The 16,523-nt window shown below is 46.0% G+C and overlaps 7 protein-coding genes across 7 annotated transcripts, besides 1 other annotated feature; 4 read left to right on the top strand and 3 right to left on the bottom strand.

The window, feature by feature from the left end:
• Nucleotides 1–160: 160 nt before the first annotated feature.
• Nucleotides 161–284: a sequence feature (Protein overlapping with rRNA (N7457_009315, KAJ5774419.1) was converted to a misc_feature.).
• Nucleotides 285–839: 555 nt separating this feature from the next.
• On the bottom strand, nt 840–2,037 carry N7457_009316 (zinc-dependent alcohol dehydrogenase; the record flags this gene model as incomplete). The annotated part of the gene is made up of 3 exons (XM_057180359.1): nt 840–1,528; nt 1,579–1,869; nt 1,932–2,037. 3 exons carry the CDS (start codon nt 2,035–2,037, stop codon nt 840–842), a joined length of 1,086 nt encoding a protein of 361 aa, XP_057028745.1.
• Nucleotides 2,038–2,960: 923 nt separating this feature from the next.
• Nucleotides 2,961–4,739, bottom strand: N7457_009317 (carotenoid oxygenase family protein; the record flags this gene model as incomplete). Its single annotated transcript, XM_057180360.1, has 4 exons — nt 2,961–3,226; nt 3,288–3,657; nt 3,719–4,188; nt 4,244–4,739. 4 exons carry the CDS (start codon nt 4,737–4,739, stop codon nt 2,961–2,963), a joined length of 1,602 nt encoding a protein of 533 aa, XP_057028746.1.
• Nucleotides 4,740–5,211: 472 nt separating this feature from the next.
• On the top strand, nt 5,212–6,310 carry N7457_009318 (alpha/beta hydrolase; the record flags this gene model as incomplete). The annotated part of the gene is made up of 3 exons (XM_057180361.1): nt 5,212–5,314; nt 5,373–5,659; nt 5,744–6,310. 3 exons carry the CDS (start codon nt 5,212–5,214, stop codon nt 6,308–6,310), a joined length of 957 nt encoding a protein of 318 aa, XP_057028747.1.
• Nucleotides 6,311–6,773: 463 nt separating this feature from the next.
• N7457_009319 (amidohydrolase family protein) lies at nt 6,774–7,962 on the bottom strand (the record flags this gene model as incomplete). The annotated part of the gene is made up of 4 exons (XM_057180362.1): nt 6,774–6,915; nt 6,972–7,048; nt 7,111–7,316; nt 7,371–7,962. 4 exons carry the CDS (start codon nt 7,960–7,962, stop codon nt 6,774–6,776), a joined length of 1,017 nt encoding a protein of 338 aa, XP_057028748.1.
• A 506-nt stretch (nt 7,963–8,468) lies between these two features.
• N7457_009320 (aldehyde dehydrogenase family protein) lies at nt 8,469–10,115 on the top strand (the record flags this gene model as incomplete). Its single annotated transcript, XM_057180363.1, has 4 exons — nt 8,469–8,546; nt 8,598–8,667; nt 8,726–9,159; nt 9,234–10,115. The coding sequence occupies 4 exons, from the start codon at nt 8,469–8,471 to the stop codon at nt 10,113–10,115; spliced, it is 1,464 nt and encodes a 487-aa protein (XP_057028749.1).
• Nucleotides 10,116–11,111: 996 nt separating this feature from the next.
• On the top strand, nt 11,112–13,318 carry N7457_009321 (uncharacterized protein; the record flags this gene model as incomplete). The annotated part of the gene is made up of 10 exons (XM_057180364.1): nt 11,112–11,222; nt 11,278–11,331; nt 11,387–11,571; nt 11,628–11,822; nt 11,883–12,324; nt 12,376–12,393; nt 12,441–12,555; nt 12,633–12,783; nt 13,014–13,192; nt 13,251–13,318. 10 exons carry the CDS (start codon nt 11,112–11,114, stop codon nt 13,316–13,318), a joined length of 1,518 nt encoding a protein of 505 aa, XP_057028750.1.
• Nucleotides 13,319–14,259: 941 nt separating this feature from the next.
• Nucleotides 14,260–16,190, top strand: N7457_009322 (cytochrome P450; the record flags this gene model as incomplete). Its single annotated transcript, XM_057180365.1, has 7 exons — nt 14,260–14,492; nt 14,534–14,963; nt 15,016–15,102; nt 15,161–15,327; nt 15,379–15,658; nt 15,777–15,940; nt 16,013–16,190. 7 exons carry the CDS (start codon nt 14,260–14,262, stop codon nt 16,188–16,190), a joined length of 1,539 nt encoding a protein of 512 aa, XP_057028751.1.
• Nucleotides 16,191–16,523: the final 333 nt, after the last annotated feature.

A 16,523-nucleotide genomic window follows, 5' to 3' on the forward strand; every position in this document is an offset into this window, starting at 1 on the left:
GCACTAGCCACCTACTAGGGCTACGATTGGCCACCTAATCCAGCTGGATAGACTGACTAACTACACCATAGAATTTTACACACTTCCCGAGGTCCTTTCATAACAAATTCGAGACATAACAAATTCGAGACGGTCAAAAAAAAACAAAAACATACAACAGTGAGGATTCGCTGGTGGTCACCCACCCAACTACTAACTCACCGGCGTGTGGCTTAAGTACGGCTGAGCGGACGGGAAGCCCTGTTTTCCACACCCTATGGTCGTATGTACTATCTTTATCATGAGAGAGGGTAATGAATTGCATAGTCTGCGAACTACTTTGGCTTTGCACGACCGGGTGATTAAGTTGAGTGCAATAGACAGGGTGAGAAGCCAGGTGAGAAATCACCTAAGTCGCGCGACTGCCGCACTGACAAAATACTTAAATAGACGCAGCTTATGAAATGTTGTCAACCAGTGATGAGTAGCCTGTCTAGCTGTATTCAAAAGGCATGACATACGATAAAATATTGTTGAACGGCTAGTGTGCCCCGTGGATGGGGAGGCAAAGAATCCATGTCATTCATGATGAAGAAAGTCTAGGAGGCTTAGAGGGAAGGAGAGATAGGGAGTAGATGCGGGCAGGGAGGAGCTTACATATTATATAGACCGTGGTTGAAAGGGAAAAATCATTTATTTACGTCCACAGAGCCTCAATTTGTCTAATTTTGCGACCTTTCCTAATCGGGATGTATAATGTTACTTTATCATCTTTTGAAGAAACCTCTGTTACATACATGCACATATAGTGCTCTATAGCAGCTATATAATGGTAACTGTGAGTTCGAGGGTAGCTTCGCTCAAGCGTTATAATCTATCACGATCTTTCCAGCAACCTCTCCCCTGCGGAGCCGCTCCACCCCTTCAGGTAGCTTCTCAAAAGGTAATACCTCACAAACCTCTCGGAGGAGACCCCTCTCAACAAGTTGCAACACTGCATCCGTATCTTCCATCGTACCCACCAAAGTTCCTCTGATTGATAGGTTTTTCAATATCATGATGGTGGGATTGACATGCATGATGTGATCAGAAGATGCTGGAGGTAGTCCAATGCACATGATAACTCCTCCTACTCTCGCTCCAATATAATTGATAGCCGTTGGATATGCAGCCGGTGCCGTAACAAATACACCATGTGATCCAATACCTCCCGTGAGGCGCACAACCTCTGCAACAGGATCCGTTACTTCCTTGAAATCCACGAAAGCCTCTGCACCCATCTTCAATGATATATCACGCTTCGCATTTCCAGTGTCCACGACAATGGGTCGCAGACCAAACGCTTTTGCAATCTGCACAGCTTGGATCCCAACACCACCACCTCCACCAATAAAGGTGGCCCAGGACCCAACGCTGAGTTTAGATTCTTTGATTGAGCGATATGCCGTGGCTGCGCTGCACATAACGGGGGCGGCAACGTGGTCGGGAATGCCCTTGGGAATCACCGTGGTGTATCGTTCGGGGGAGACAATATAATGCTGGAAGGTTCCTGGGATGCAGAATCAGAGAGTGAAAATTGGTAGGTGTAAAAGGTCTTACCAGTGGTGCCCACCCCAGTGAGAACTTTCTTTTGGCAATGCACCTCCTTCCCTCCCCAGCAAAGATTGCAAGATCCACAGGTATTCCAGATGGGTTTTACCCCGGCACGGTCCCCAACCTTGAAAGTCGTCACATTTCTGCCGACCTGGACAACCACACCCGACCCTTCATGGCCTGCGGAGTAAATACCCCCTTCCGACATTTTTTTGCCGCCAGTGTCATTTAGCATGTAATGTACGTCTGAGTAGCAGATGCCTGTAGCATTGAGTCTGATCAAAACTTCATCAGGGCCTTTACATCATTAGTTTGAATTGTTTCAATATAAGTTGAGAAGCAGAATTGGGATTTATCACCTGGGGTCGGAGTCTTCACCATTTGAGTCTTCATGGTAAAGTTTGGGCCTTCATTGACAACCACAGCAGCACGACACTCTGCTGGTATGACTTGATTGCCGGTCATTTTGTCGAGGTGAGCTGTCAGTTCTGTGGAGTGAGATGGCAATGATTGTGAAAGAACTATAGTGTGTTGTACGACAACAAAGCATAAATGGGAGTGGACAAAGAAGCTTTATGTATTCCAATGTAATTATGAGGGATTTGACTTGGCAATGCGGCATCCGGCTTCGCTCTCCGTCTGTAGTTCGGACTCCGCTCTCGTGGGTCATCCCTGGCTGTCGAGACTGAGGTGCCCCAGGAAAAGAGCATCAGTCCCCCCCCCCCCCCCCCCCCGCCGCTCTCATTCTCTCTGTCTTTTTTTTTCCTCTTTCTCTTTAGGTCCACATTCAAAATAACTTCCCCTCTACATAGCTTATGTGTACATATATCCTTGAATTTTTGCTTTAAAGTATTAGATGCTTCATGCAATGGCAATTGATATCTCTTATTCAATTGTTTAAGGGTTCGAATTGACCATTCCAGTGTTGGCTTTGAAATGTAGCTATGCTTGAATATATTCTCACACTTTCTCCCTGTATGCTACATCTTCCTCTTGTTTTTTATTATCATGATATTTTAATTAAAGGAGAAGCACTCATATTTGAAGTTTGGCATATGTGGTTGGAATATAAAGAAGTTACTTCCTTATGTCGGTATCGGAGTTAATGACGCCTCTTATAGATTGATTCAAGGTGCCTAGGTGTCTATGTTGGGTACACAGTATGACTTGTGATATCAAAATAACCGTTGGAGTTCTGACACACATTGTGCTTATTCTAACTTTTGGAACAAGGGCTTAAACAAGATAGAATCATCGAATTCAAGATATAATTGTCAAACAAGAACTGTCATTGATACGCAAGGGCGAGTTTGTAGCGAGACCTTGAGGTTTTGAAATTGGAAGATCCCCTTTTCATCACTCAAGCATCCAAGGACGCTGTTTCATATTTAAAACTCTGGAAAGGTGACTTTGTTGTTACCAAATTCCTGGCGAATTTTCTCAGTGACACCAGACATGTCGCAGAGGTCCACCTGGGGATCCAGCTCCGCCGCCGGGACCCAACTTCCATGAATCCCGTTTCTGAGGCGGAATGGAAGCTCGATTACTGCAACGGGGCCTTCAGAAAGTTTCTCCGAGTCCAGTATCAGGATGCAAGAAAGACCAGTATCCCGCCTGTTGGCGAGAGTGATTAGGTATCCGTCTGCCTCCGGCGCTGCAATCTTGTTAGCAAGAAATGGACCTTTTGAGTCTGAAGTTGAAGATGGATCACATACAGTCAGATTTCCGAGGAATGAACGCCACCTCGTGGATAGCAGTATGGTCTCCAGCGGACCAATGAGTCAATTCCCCAGTACCCACGTTGCATCTGGCAATAGCATTGTACACGCCACCGACGGGGCCATTCTCCTTGGTAGGGTCATGCATGGCCAAGAAGAGGGTATTGTAAGGCTTGCCAGCATAACGATCATCAACCTTCGGCATTTCGCCGTCGGCATTGACCAATTCAACAGGTTCGACATGGAAATCGGTAGCATTTGGGTCAAACTTCCATCGCACGTAATGACTGACCACTCCGCCTTGGGCAGGAGGCTTTCCACTCGCTGCCTCCATCGGGTCTTGACCGCGTGGGGGGAAGAACCAAAACTAAATCAAAGCGAGTTAGCGGGTGAGATCAGATGGTGCAACGGAGTAGATTGAATCAAACCTTGTTGAAATAGGTAAGTGGTGCGTCTAGATAAACACAACCATCATCACCGTCAAATGCATTTCCCGTGTGTCCGTAGAACGCGTTCTTGTAAGTGAACCATTTGATGTCTTCTGGCTTGGGGTTGCGACGGGGCAAGATTCCAAAGGTCAACGGTCTGTCCTCGGACCAGGCAAAGTGCTTTGCTCCTTTCTTGAGCTCATCCAGGGGCTGGGCCTCCAGGGGAGGAACGATGAAAATCACCCATTTATCGGTAGCTGCCATATCATGCATCATTCCAACGTAGGGGGCGTTGAACCAACATTCTTCCAACTTCTTGCCCTCCTTGCTGAAGAGATAATACACAACGTCAGTCGTGCCATCTCCCTTAGCCTCATACCCCATTGTCATCATTTCGCCGTTGCTAGCGTCAACCTTTGGGTGAGCAGTAAAGGTTGGTGCAGTGTACTGCCCGTGGAAGTCATACGGTCCTATGCCCGATTAGCCAAGAAACCAACAATATCGAATCAACCTCATTGAGCTCACCCTTAGTCTCCAAAGTGTTCGGGTCCATCGCGTAAGGCGGGGAGTCTTCTTTCAAAGCCAGCAGTTGTTTCTCGAAGTAGATGATATGAGTGTTCGCGGTGGAGTGAATCTCGTGCTTCACGCGAGGGTCATCGGTATAGCGGTTACGGTACTTCCCGAATACTGCCTGGCGAGCCGCTCGTTCGATCACGAACTTGGAGGTCCGGACATACTTTTGCTTGAAGTCGGCATGTCCATCCTTGATTCGGATCGCATCGATTGCACCATCGCCATTGATGAAGACATCGTCGTCATATTTTGGCGCCCAAAGAGCGTCCGGCATGCAACGATAGTAGGTACCCTGAACTTCTTGCGGGATCGTTCCGCGGACGACGCAGTTGTACACCTCAGCCTCAAATCGACATGGTGCTTCCGATCCCTGAAAGAAGGGAACATCTGGGAAAGCAGATTCTGGCTGAAGCGGAAGCTTCTCAGTAACTGCTGCGATATCCGACATCTTGGTTGAAAGCTAGTGAGGCACAGATCAAAGACTTTGTATACAATAAAGACCACGAAGGAATGAAACACAAGGTTGAAGATGAGACTTTCGTTTGGTTATATAGACAAACCTGGCATTGATCGGGGCCCGCGAACCGTCACCGTCTATATCGGCCCATGACCGTTCTATTCAGCTAGTGCGGTACTTTGCGGAAACCGTTAATTGATTCCAGATTCATTCAATGGAAGGCATGTCTGGGCCAACCCCGCGCGGAGTATATTGATAGTGTCGACCGGGGTAGAGTGGAGTGACCTCGAGGACTGCGCGGACACCGCGACAACTGTTTCCGTCAAGACGGACACCGAGATCCATCTGACTATTTACCTAGGTACCTTATTTGATGTTTTCCAGGTATTTAATGAAAACTTTTATCGTCAATCACAATCATCTGATAATTTCGCGTCAAACATTTCGAGAATATTTCCAAATCATGGATTCACGCAACTATGCATTCAAGGCTTTTGGTGATGGAGACCACATTTACGCCAGTGTTCATTGGCCTAAGCAACGAAAGAATCAACCATACGGCATAGGTAAATAAAACTATTCCTTGAAATCCAGAGCGCACCACTAACTGAGAAATTTACATAGCGCTCGCCTTCCACGGTGGTGGCTTTGTTGTCGGTTCCAGAAACATGTTACCCATGGAGCAGATAGAATATTTGGCCAACTCTGGGTTGGTCGTTGTTTCAGCCGACTATCGACTGTGTCCCCAGGTCTCATTGTACGAAGGGCCCATACAAGATGCCAAGGATGCCTACACATGGTGCAAAAGGGATCTTCCAGCGCTGTTGAAAAATGACGAGAGTGTTGATGTGGATCCTTCCCGCATTGTCGTATTTGGGCATTCAGCTGGTGGTTGTTTAGCTTTGCACACGGTAAACTCTTCATTCGCTTTTTTTGCGATGCACTACATGTACTAGAGTCGACAGCATTGCTAATCCAGTACCATGTGCATGCAGGGTGCCCTCCCAGATCCACCGCGTGCAATTCTCGATTTCTACGGCGTCAAGTGCACGACAGATCGTTTCTGGTTTGCGCCCCTCCCAGCCCTCGCAATGATACCGTCACTTGAGGATGCATTCCTCAACCAGATCCACAGCGAGCCAGTCCTCTCCAACACGATGCTTTCCCTAGAGCGCGCGGCAAATACAAACACGCAACCAAAAACAAAGGGTTTACCTCGACCTGACCTTTCTATCCCGAGAAACGCATGGCTTTTTGTTAAACTGAAGGAGGGCACGCACCTCCCGGGCATAGTCCAGGATGGGGATTATGAACGTATTGATCCCGTTAGATCCTTCTCGGCTAACTTCCCGCCGACATTTTTCGTCCACGGCAATGCAGATGCTATGGTCCTCCCAGAATTTAGTGTTAAGGCCCATGAGAAGCTTCAAAGTCTTGGGGTTGAGACTAGAATTCTGCTACCTGAGGGAAAGTCTCATGGGTTTGATGTTGGAGTCGAGCCTGAAGATGAAGACTTTGCTAGTATCCGTGCAGGACTTGATTTCTTGGTCCAACACGTGTAAATACTTACTCTGAGCTTTGCCTCATAATGTCTTCCGGAAGAGGAGCAACCCGAATATAAATTAGAACTGGATAGAAGAAGAAACATGCAATGCTGGGAGATGCAGCTCATGCTTTATGTCCATCTCAAGCTATATGTAACCTAAGATTAGTAACTCTGTGGTTTGGATCGCATAATAGTTGGCCTAAATTGTATTCCATAGGAGCAAAAGCCGGCCATACAACCTAGGGTTTCTCATCTGTGATTTCACCAAAGGCGGCACGAAGAAGCTTTTCTCATGGAGACTTGACCTGTCGTTCCATACTTATTTAAAGTAAAGTTGTTGACAACAATTCAGATGATAAAAGAAAGGGAAACAGTACGTAGCAAACGTCTACGTAAACATAAAGACCCAGCCTTGAATTGTTATTCCAAAACAATATGTAATATAATCCAGTGACTCTATTATCTTCCAAGGCTTCCGGTCACTGGTTGAGCTTGAGCAGCTTTCTGGCATTTCCAAACGCAATTTGTTCCTTCTGTTGTTCAGTCAGCTCTGTTATGCTATCAAACCACTTTGCACCTTCGTCAATTGTTTCGTATGGATAGTCAATTGAAAACATAATTCTGCAGGGAAAATCAGCAAAGGATAAACCGTTACTTTGAGCTTCGAGGCTGCTTACCGGTCAATTCCCAGTTCTTGGATCGCAAACAGTAATGCCGGTGTTCCATAGTGTCCACTGGTGGTAATTGATATGTTCTATATCACGCATTAGCTTAATATGCTATTGTTTTGCTGTTTTGATTCAAGGGGCACGATACGGTCTTCATGGTATCCCGGAGAGACCTCTTTGCTTTAGGTAGAGAGCCTTCCGTATACAGACTCATGCGATGGTCGAAACGCCATATCTGATATGGGATGTGTTCACCCATGTGCCCAATGATGATTTGAAGGCGTGGGAAACGATCAAAGACACCATTGGCATAGAGTCCTAGAACGTGGAGTGATACACCTCCAAGTTGGGTTACTGTCAGCACAAATTATCCGGTCATAGATATATTTGATGTTGATCTCAACTTACCAACACTAAAGAAAAAGGTGCTGCCTCGTAGCCACGGCCTTCCGGTCAGGAATAACTCGGTGGCAGCGGGGGTAGTCAGTCTAGGGTGGATGTATAGAGGCACATCAAGCTCCTCAATCTCCTTCCAAAACACATCCCATTCGGGCTGGTCATAGAAAATAGCACCTTCTCCGTCGGCTCCAGTTGTTTGGAAATCGTTGACCAGAAGTCCGTGAAATCCCAATTCTTTGATCGCACGTCTGGCCTCCAAAGCTGCAGACTGGGGATCATGCATGCTCAGAGCCCCAAAGCCCCCGAACCGCGATGGGTTTTGACGTATTCTCTCTGCGAGGTAATTGTTCGCTCGCTCGGCTAGGGCTTGAGCTGCAGCGGGATCTCGTTGATCCTGAGGGCCAGCGGATGTAAGGGACAGTACCATGTAGGATATTTCATTCTCATCCATCCCTCTCAATCGTTGCTCGTGAATGTCCACCAAATTCGCTGTTAGGTCCGAAGCGCCATTGGGGGCGGTAAAGTTGTTGTTGTTTGTCGCGAGGTCGGGTAGCTGGAATGCCTCCTCCAAAGCTATCTTGCGGATTTTCTTGGTGGCCATTTTGAAAAAGATTGGGAATCTTCGTAGAATTATTTGGAGCTCGAAATGAGAGGAAATTGAAAAGAAGCGGGTCTTGCACAGCAGAAAACCACCAGATTGGTGCGTCATATATATAGACATGCTTTCGCAAAGACGTGTGGCATCTGCCCCTCACGAAGCTGTGCTGGCGTATACAAATGCGGTCTCCGAGGGGGTAAAAGCCCATCAAGCCCAGAAAAAACAAGGGAAAACGTTGTTTTGGTATTTCAATGTTCATTTGTTACGACTGTGGAGGATCAGCAACGCGGAGCTGGCGGAGTCCGCGAAGCACCTACCCGTGGACCGTTCTCTCCTCACTAGTCATTCGCCGAACCCACTGATAAATTGTTCGATGCGGAGACCGAGATTATATGAAACTTTGCTCAAGATCCTGTTATATAGTTTTGCGTTTGTCTATACAGCCGCTCTCATCTTGTTACTACCCGTGTTCGATCGATACACGACTTGATATACCGCTTACTGCCAACATGATGTCTACACAAACAACTACTCTGCTTCATGACAAGAAAGCCAAAATTGAGACTCGACTATTTATTAATGGCGAGGTATGTGACATAAGATTAAATAGCTGACGGCTTTTCGCTTATACCATCTAGTTTGTTGAATCGTCGGATAAGAAGAAATTCAGCATCCATTCGCCCGCAACGCATGAGCTAGTTGCTGAAGGTGACGTGTTTTTCCTCCCGAATTTCTCGTAAAGAAGCATTCTGACAGAATAGGACAGTCTACGAAGCCAGCGCAGATGATACCAACAGAGCCGTAGCTGCGGCCAAAAAGTCGCAGCCGGCATGGGCCAAATTATCTCCGGAAGAGCGAGGAATCCCCATGATGAAGCTTGCTGCGTTGCTTCGTGAGGATGGAAAGCAGCTTGCGTATCTGGAGGCAATCTGCATGGGTAGACCTGTCAGTGGCTACGTTGACAATCTGTTGGCTGCAAAGAGGTTTGAATCCTTTGCCGGCGCTGGATATACTGCCAAGGGAGTTTCAAGCCTAAATACTCCCGGTTTTGTAAACATGACTCTCCGGCAGCCATATGGTGTAGTTGCGGCAATTATTCCATGGAATGTGCCACTGGTCGCATTTTCGGGGAAGGTTGCTCCGGCTCTCATAGCTGGCAACACAGTTGTCCTCAAAAGTAGCGAAAAGGCTCCTTTGACGGTAAGTTTTATATGACGAACTATACCTGCCCCTCGTACCAGCAAATGATTGAGCCAAAGTCTAACACTTTATAGTCACTGCGACTGGCAGAGCTCGCGATCAAAGCAGGCTTCCCTCCTGGTGTACTCAACGTACTTTCCGGACATGGCCCAGTTGCTGGTGGAGTCCTATCCTCCCATATGGACGTCCGCGCAATATCCTTCACTGGTTCCACTCAAACAGGACGCTTGATACAAACAGCAGCAGCCCAGTCGAACTTGAAGAATGTGATCTTGGAGCTAGGTGGAAAGTCTCCGGCGGTTATATTCGAGGATGCCGATTTAGAATCGGCGGTCCCAATGGTTGCGAATAGTATTCAGTGGAATAGTGGGCAGGTTTGCATGGCAAATTCGCGTGTTTACGTCCAAGATACTATTGCAGACAGATTCCTGGAGCTTTTTACTCACAAGTTTGGCGCTGTTCAACAGGGAAGCCCACTTGACCCGACTACAAACCATGGACCACTAGCAGATAATGCTCAGTTCAAAATGGTTAGTAACTACATTGCTTCCGGCAAGGAATCTGGGAATCTCCTTTTGGGTGGAAGCGCAAAGGATGGGTTCGTCGAGCCCACAGTCTTCACAGAAACACCGGAAGATGCCAAAATCATGGTTGAGGAAGTCTTCGGGCCCGTGGTGAACATTACCATCTTCCATACCGAGGAAGAGGCACTCGCAAAAGCCAACAACACGGAATATGGTCTTTACGCTGCAGTATTCACGACCAATATTAACCGGGCAATGCGGTTCGCGAAAGGGCTGGAAGCCGGGACCGTTGGCGTCAACTGCACGTCGCCAGTGACGGCCCACGACTTATCTTTTGGTGGATGGAAATCCAGTGGAGTGGGACGGGAAGGCTTGCTTGATAGTATAAACGCTTTCCTAGAGACGAAGTCGGTGTTGGTCAAGATAGAATAGTCGCTGAGATTGCCTCAAGCTAGGCTCTGCCTGCATATACACTACTTGGAAGTCCGTTTACATAGTCCAATCTGCTTTATTGCTTCTTATATAACTTCCAAACTCCAGGGTCTTGTCTATTCTACCAATACTTTGACCATAGAACATATGAGCCAGATAGGATATTGAGATAGCCTCATGATAGGTTCGTAGTTAGATTGCTTGTAGAAGCGGATCATTTACCGGTCCGAATTACTCAGTCAATAAATTCCTGGGTATTGAGCGAGAGTTACCATCCGTTCTTTGAGAATAATGACAAATCTAGCTGGAATGTCTGCGGATACCGCTCATTTGGACGCCACTCACTCGGATGCCGCTTACCTGGCATACCGAGCGCCTACCTAGGCACCTAGGTACCTAGCCGTAGCAAATTCGACACAGCTCCCAAAGGATCGGCACCTATACTTTTATATTTGCCGGTCAAGCAGTCCAAGTATGTATTCGTAATAGAAAGCCACTGGCAGTTAGCATGAATGGATAACCGAAGTCCCTTCATTGGAACGCCACTGTCTTAGTACAGATATCTATACGAGTGGATATGACAATAGTGGTACATGAAGGTGGAACTTGGTTCATTTGCCATATAGAACAACAGCAAATTCAGATCTAAGAAAGTGACGAGAGATAATATGCAATATCAATGCTCAACCCATCAAATCAAGCTTCTGTTTTGTTGGTGTTCTGAATTTGGTGGCCTCAAAAAGGTAGCCAGCAGGTATGTAAATCCATGAGAGCACATCTTAGTGTTATAATTGTAATTCTTTTTGGTTTTGTATCCAAATTCAAAGTCAAAGCTCTGGGCATTGATTTCCCCGCATTATTCCCCGGATCGCTTTCCTATATAAAAGAGTGTTATTCCAGACTATCGGCAGCAAACCCAACACTTCTCATTCCTACAATTAAAAAATTCACTACCCAGAAGTCAATATCGGCTTTCCTCCTGTGGTATCATACCAAATGCCTCTAGGTATCATTGAAGCGAAAGGGTACGATGTACCGGGGACAGTTTTGTTATTTGATGGATCATCTGAGCATACCTCTACCCAGATGAAGCATGGGACTGGAAAGGTAATTTCAGAATTCCACGATTGTTCAAGCAAAGAAAAACTGCTAACAGGAGTAGTATGCAAATGTTGTCCTGTATCCCCAGCCTTCTGATAGTCCAAACGACCCCCTGGTAAGCGCTTATATATACATGAAAGGTGGAAAAAAGCATGTCTGACTCCCTACAGAATTGGCCCCTGTGGAAAAAGAACCTGACATATATTGTCGTGTTTTTCAATGCTATTATTTTCTCTTCAATTCCGCCCCCGGTGATAGCTCCATCTACTATCCTTCTGTCCCACACCCTGGGGCATTCTGTGAAGGATGTGACAATGCTAACTGCATATCAACTGCTTCTAACTGCTTGTTATGGGTATGATTTTATATACATTCCATAATATAGAGAGATGGTGCGCTAATTATATACAGACCAATTGCCTCCGCTTTGGCACACAAATACGGGAAACGACCACAATTTCTCTTCGCCTCTCTCATGGGGTTTATTGGGACACTCATTTGCTGCACCACCAGAGATAGCTATACTGTTTTGCTAGCTGGAAGGGTCATCCAGGGCTTTGGTGCAGCCGTATTTGAAAGTCTGTCTGTGCCTGTCATTGGCGACATGTGTGTCCATTTACCCTCCTATACGATATCTGTGTTCCGCCGCTGACTGAATAACCAAAGGTTCTTTGTCCACCAGAGGTCTCTTCGAACTGGCTTTCTGGTGATGACCTGGACCTGCATTATATCTCTTGTTTCGATCTTTGGGGGCACAATAGCCGAGGATATTGGCTGGAGATATGTGTTCATCGTCCATCTGCCTTTTACCGTAATTGGCTTGATATCGATTATCCTCTTTCTTCCAGAGACCCAGTACCAGGGTTCTCGAGACAATAGACCATCTCCCGAGGCAAGGATGCAAGTGGAAGATAAAGGTGGCATAGAGAGCAGCCACCAACATGACGAAAGACCAAATGAGGAAGTTTTGGCGGCTTCATCGTTGAGGGAGACAAAAAAGTCATTTGTGCAGGGACTTGCGATCTATAGCGGGACATACAGCGACACTAACCTGATAAAACTGGTTTTCGCTCCATTTGCCATGCTTCTCAACCCTGCGGTGGTCTGGGTGAGTAAATTCTACTCTCTTCATATTTGGCTTGCTAACTAGAGTGACTAGGCAATCGCTGTGGGTGCTGTATGCATTGTGCGTTTTCTCCCTTCTCACTGCTACCAAGAATCTAGGTTAACAAACAGGTTCAGTCCTTTTTTGTGACAATTTCCTACATTCTCGCACAGATATGGTCACCTCCCCCTTATAACTTAAATGCTAAGCAGAATGGTACTTTCTATGTTGGGGGTAAGTTTTATCTTGGTTTCTCTTTTTCTTTTTCCTTCTTCTTTTATCAGGGCAATTCAGCTAAACTGGACTTGCAGCCTTGATTGGAGGGATACTCAGCAGCACATTGAGCCCATTTGTGGGGGATTGGATTATCAAGAGGCTAGCAAAATGGAACAAAGGGATCTATGAGCCCGAATTCCGCATTCCGATGATGATCTTTGCCGCTCTTTTCTGTGGCATTGGATGGTTCGTCTTCATGTGGGATCTTGATAACCCAACGCCAAATGGTTATTACCTGGGTGCATTCTGTCATGGTTGTCTATGTTGTGGTACAACCATTGGTATGACCTTTTCCAATCTTTATATACTGTGAGTTATCTTTAACTGCCATCACCACCATTTCCTCTCATATATATGCTGGTTTGCCTAATTTTTGTTGATATTTATGTCTTACTAACGAGCTTTGGGAGCGACAGTGACGCCTGCCACGAAAATGCTACAGAGATATTTATCCTCTCGATGACAGCTAAAAACTTCCTTTTCTATGGTTTCTCTCAGTTTATGAACGACTGGGCAGAGGAAAAGGGCCCAAGTGAAGTTTTAAGAACCTTTGGAATTGCAACAATGTGTATCATGGCTACATCGCCTCTCTTGTGTGAGTTTGACCAGACTTCCTTTATCTGCCACAAAAGGCTCATTATTATTCTTTCTAGACACCTTCGGAAAGCTCAACCGCTATTTCATGTTCAAGACCGGGTTGATCAAGAAGTTGACCGGGTAGAAATGATAGGGACGAAGGATTGGCCTACTCATAACATTTGACGACAGAATCACTGAGTCCAATGTATATAAACTCGTATGCATTTCTGCAGTGTGGTAAACGACTAGCTTCTATCTACATAGGAACTATTTTTGCTCAGATGAGGAATGGAAAAATTGCGTGGAGAAAGAACGATTGCGAGAAATATAGTTTTGTGCTAATGATATCCATATTTCTTTTATGAAAATGACCAGTAAGGGTAGTTGTTTAGCAATTGACAGCTTTATTTAGAAGCAAAAAGGTCATACTTTTGCGCCTCTTTGCGTTCTCAAAAGGTTGGATTGTATTATATCTTTGAAAATTGATGAGACAACAGGTGCAGGAAAGCTAGTGAAGTGGGAAAGGGAAGAAATTAGCTAGGAAAACCTGCTACGTCTACAAGCATCTAATACCCTGAGCTTTGAGGTTCTCTCATCAACAATGACTTGCTATTACTTACATGTCTTAGTCCATGCTCGTTCATCTCTCCCAATATACGTGAAATAGGGAAGCGCAAGTTCTGGACGTAGTCACAAACCTGATCAGGCTCAGATATCTCTTTTCGATCTTGCTCCTAATCATGGGTAATACTAGAATACTAAATAATTCAATCCTCCGCCCTCCAACCTTGACCTTCTTTCCGAGTTGGTCGGATACCGCGCTCCGCTCAGGTCCTTGGCTTGGCATCTTGACGACGGAGCAACAAGGGACTCGCGGTCACCGAAAAACTCGCGAACTCCGTCCCCACTTCCGTTATTCTATGAAGTGAATTCATTTAATATAATTTATTCAAATGTGCTGTATTAATCCTTCTTATCCCATGACTTCCTCGTTGTACTCGCTGTTTGCACCATTTCCGACCTTTTTGCTGCGTCCTGAACAACTGGATGATCAGTCTTAATATCATCTTTCCATCCTCAAGCATGGATTCTCTTACGAAAGAGGCTGTCCAGAGCTTCCTTTCTCTGTCTGTGCTGTTGTACGCTTTACTTGGGTTGATAATCAGCAAAATCATTTGGTTGATCCTATTTCACCCACTTCGTCAGATTCCAGGCCCATTGTTCGCCAAAGTAACCGATCTCTGGCACCTATATCATTGCTGGGGTGGGAAACGACACCATAAGTTGGTGGAGCTACACAAAAAATATGGTAACGTGTGATACTAAATCTACTTGGAATGTCCAGTAACTGACACAGAGGGAAAGGGCCGTTTGTTCGAATTGGACCTAATATGGTTTCAACCAACACATCGCAGGCAATACCCGCTATCTATTCTGCTCATGCACCGGTCCTGAAGTCGGGATTTTACCAGGCCTTTGCACCGGGAATGCCTAGTAGTTTTACGACCAATGATAAGATTTACAAGCAGAAGAAGCAAATATTATCTTCTTCGTTTGCGCCCCGCAAGCTTGAAGCCATGGAGCCGTTGATTCGTCTCCATATTGACAAGTTTTGTGAAATTATTGCAGCAGCTGGAAACGTCGACATTGCCGTGATGTTTGGTGCTCTATCTATGGACGTTCTGTCTGATCTGTGCTTCGGCCAAAGCTTCGACACTCTGGCGGATGAGCCAGAAAGAGATCACATTTTGGAGGCTATGGAAAAATCTGTTCAATTGGTCATTAGAGTAAGCAAGCCCCTGCTTTGCTCACAAGCTCGCAGAATTGACTTTTTTGAAGGAAGGAACTATGCATAAATGGCCACGCGCTATCTGGAAGTTCCTTCACGCAAAGGAAGATGTGAAAAAGCGGGGATACGTCTATCAGGTGTGTCTATTGATTTACTATTGACCGTTCTATGATATTAATCAAAGCCAAACAATAGAGAGCAGCAGAAGCAATGATGCGCCAAATGAATACTCAATGCGACCGAGAGGACTTCTTCAGCAATATACTTCAGGCCCGAAGGCCGGAAACCGGAGAGCCGTATGATCAGCGCGAACTGATGGGTGAAGCAATCCTTCTCCTGTTCGTTCACACCCTCCAGCCATTGTGCATATTCCCACTTCTGCTCGACCAAAGCTAATTCAATGCCGTATATAGTGTAGCAGGATCCGATACCACGTCTACAGCGTTGACCGTGATTATCTGGCATTTACTGGCAAACCCCAAGACGATGCAGAAATTGACAGACGAAATATGTGAGAAGTTTGACTCCGCGGAGGAAATACAGTATAAGGAGCTCAAAGGGCTCTCATATCTGCATGCGGTAATAGAGGAAGGCCTCAGAATATGTCCACCAAATCCAGGTTTGATTCCACGGGTCGTTGTCGACAGAAACCCAGGCCATTTAGCGATTGGGGACCATGTCTTCCCTCCTGGTGTAAGGAAACCCCCGACTTCATATACAAGCACATATCCTTCTCTGCTCCTCCCTCCCCTTTCTATCCCTTTCTTAACATAAACAGCACATGATGCTAACATCTTGCTTTTGCGTCTAGACTGAAATTGGAGTCTGCAATCTTTCACTTCATCGTAATCCCGAATATTTTGATGATCCGGATGCCTTCCTTCCGGAACGCTGGTTGGAGAACTCTTCTCTCAAATGTGACAAAGGTGCATTTTCTCCATTCTCCTACGGCCCCAGATCGTGTCTGGGTCGAAAGTAAGTTTTTCTCCAAGCCCCCTGATCCCGCTTCTCTTATGCTTTCATCCTAACGAGATACTTAAATTCTAGCATGGCATACATGGAGATGAGTCTGACGCTGGCTCTCCTTGTCTACCAACTCAAACTATCATTTGTCAATCATGACAGAGAAATGCTGGCTGGATTTGACGTTGAGGATGCCTTTGTCGCTATAAAGCCGTCAGTTCAAGTAAAAGTGACAAAAGCCGAGAGCACAAAGGCCCTGTGATATGTCACTGTGGACAAATGGTCCCTAAAAGAGGAGTTACGCCAACCCTATAACTTGAATGGATCTATCGTTTTGTTTTGCCGTTTCTCTTTTTGCCCAATCCCAGTGTATTAATTGACATCAAATCACGTACTATCTGTCGTCCTCGCTCGGGGATCCATCTGTGCTTCATGGTCTCCCTCCATTGATCAATGATGTCGATGTCGATAACGATCTGCCTCATGACTGTCATCTGCATGATTTAGAAGCCACTGAGCTCTCTCGTCCGCTCCCTGGAGCAAGAACTGCCGTATTTGCTTTTCTGCAATATGTCACTCTTGGCAAAAAGCTCTC

The sequence above is a fragment of the Penicillium paradoxum genome (assembly GCF_028828445.1).
Source record: "Penicillium paradoxum strain IBT 22861 chromosome Unknown utg000007l_segment0_segment0, whole genome shotgun sequence".
NCBI classification, from domain to species: Eukaryota; Fungi; Ascomycota; class Eurotiomycetes; order Eurotiales; family Aspergillaceae; genus Penicillium; species Penicillium paradoxum.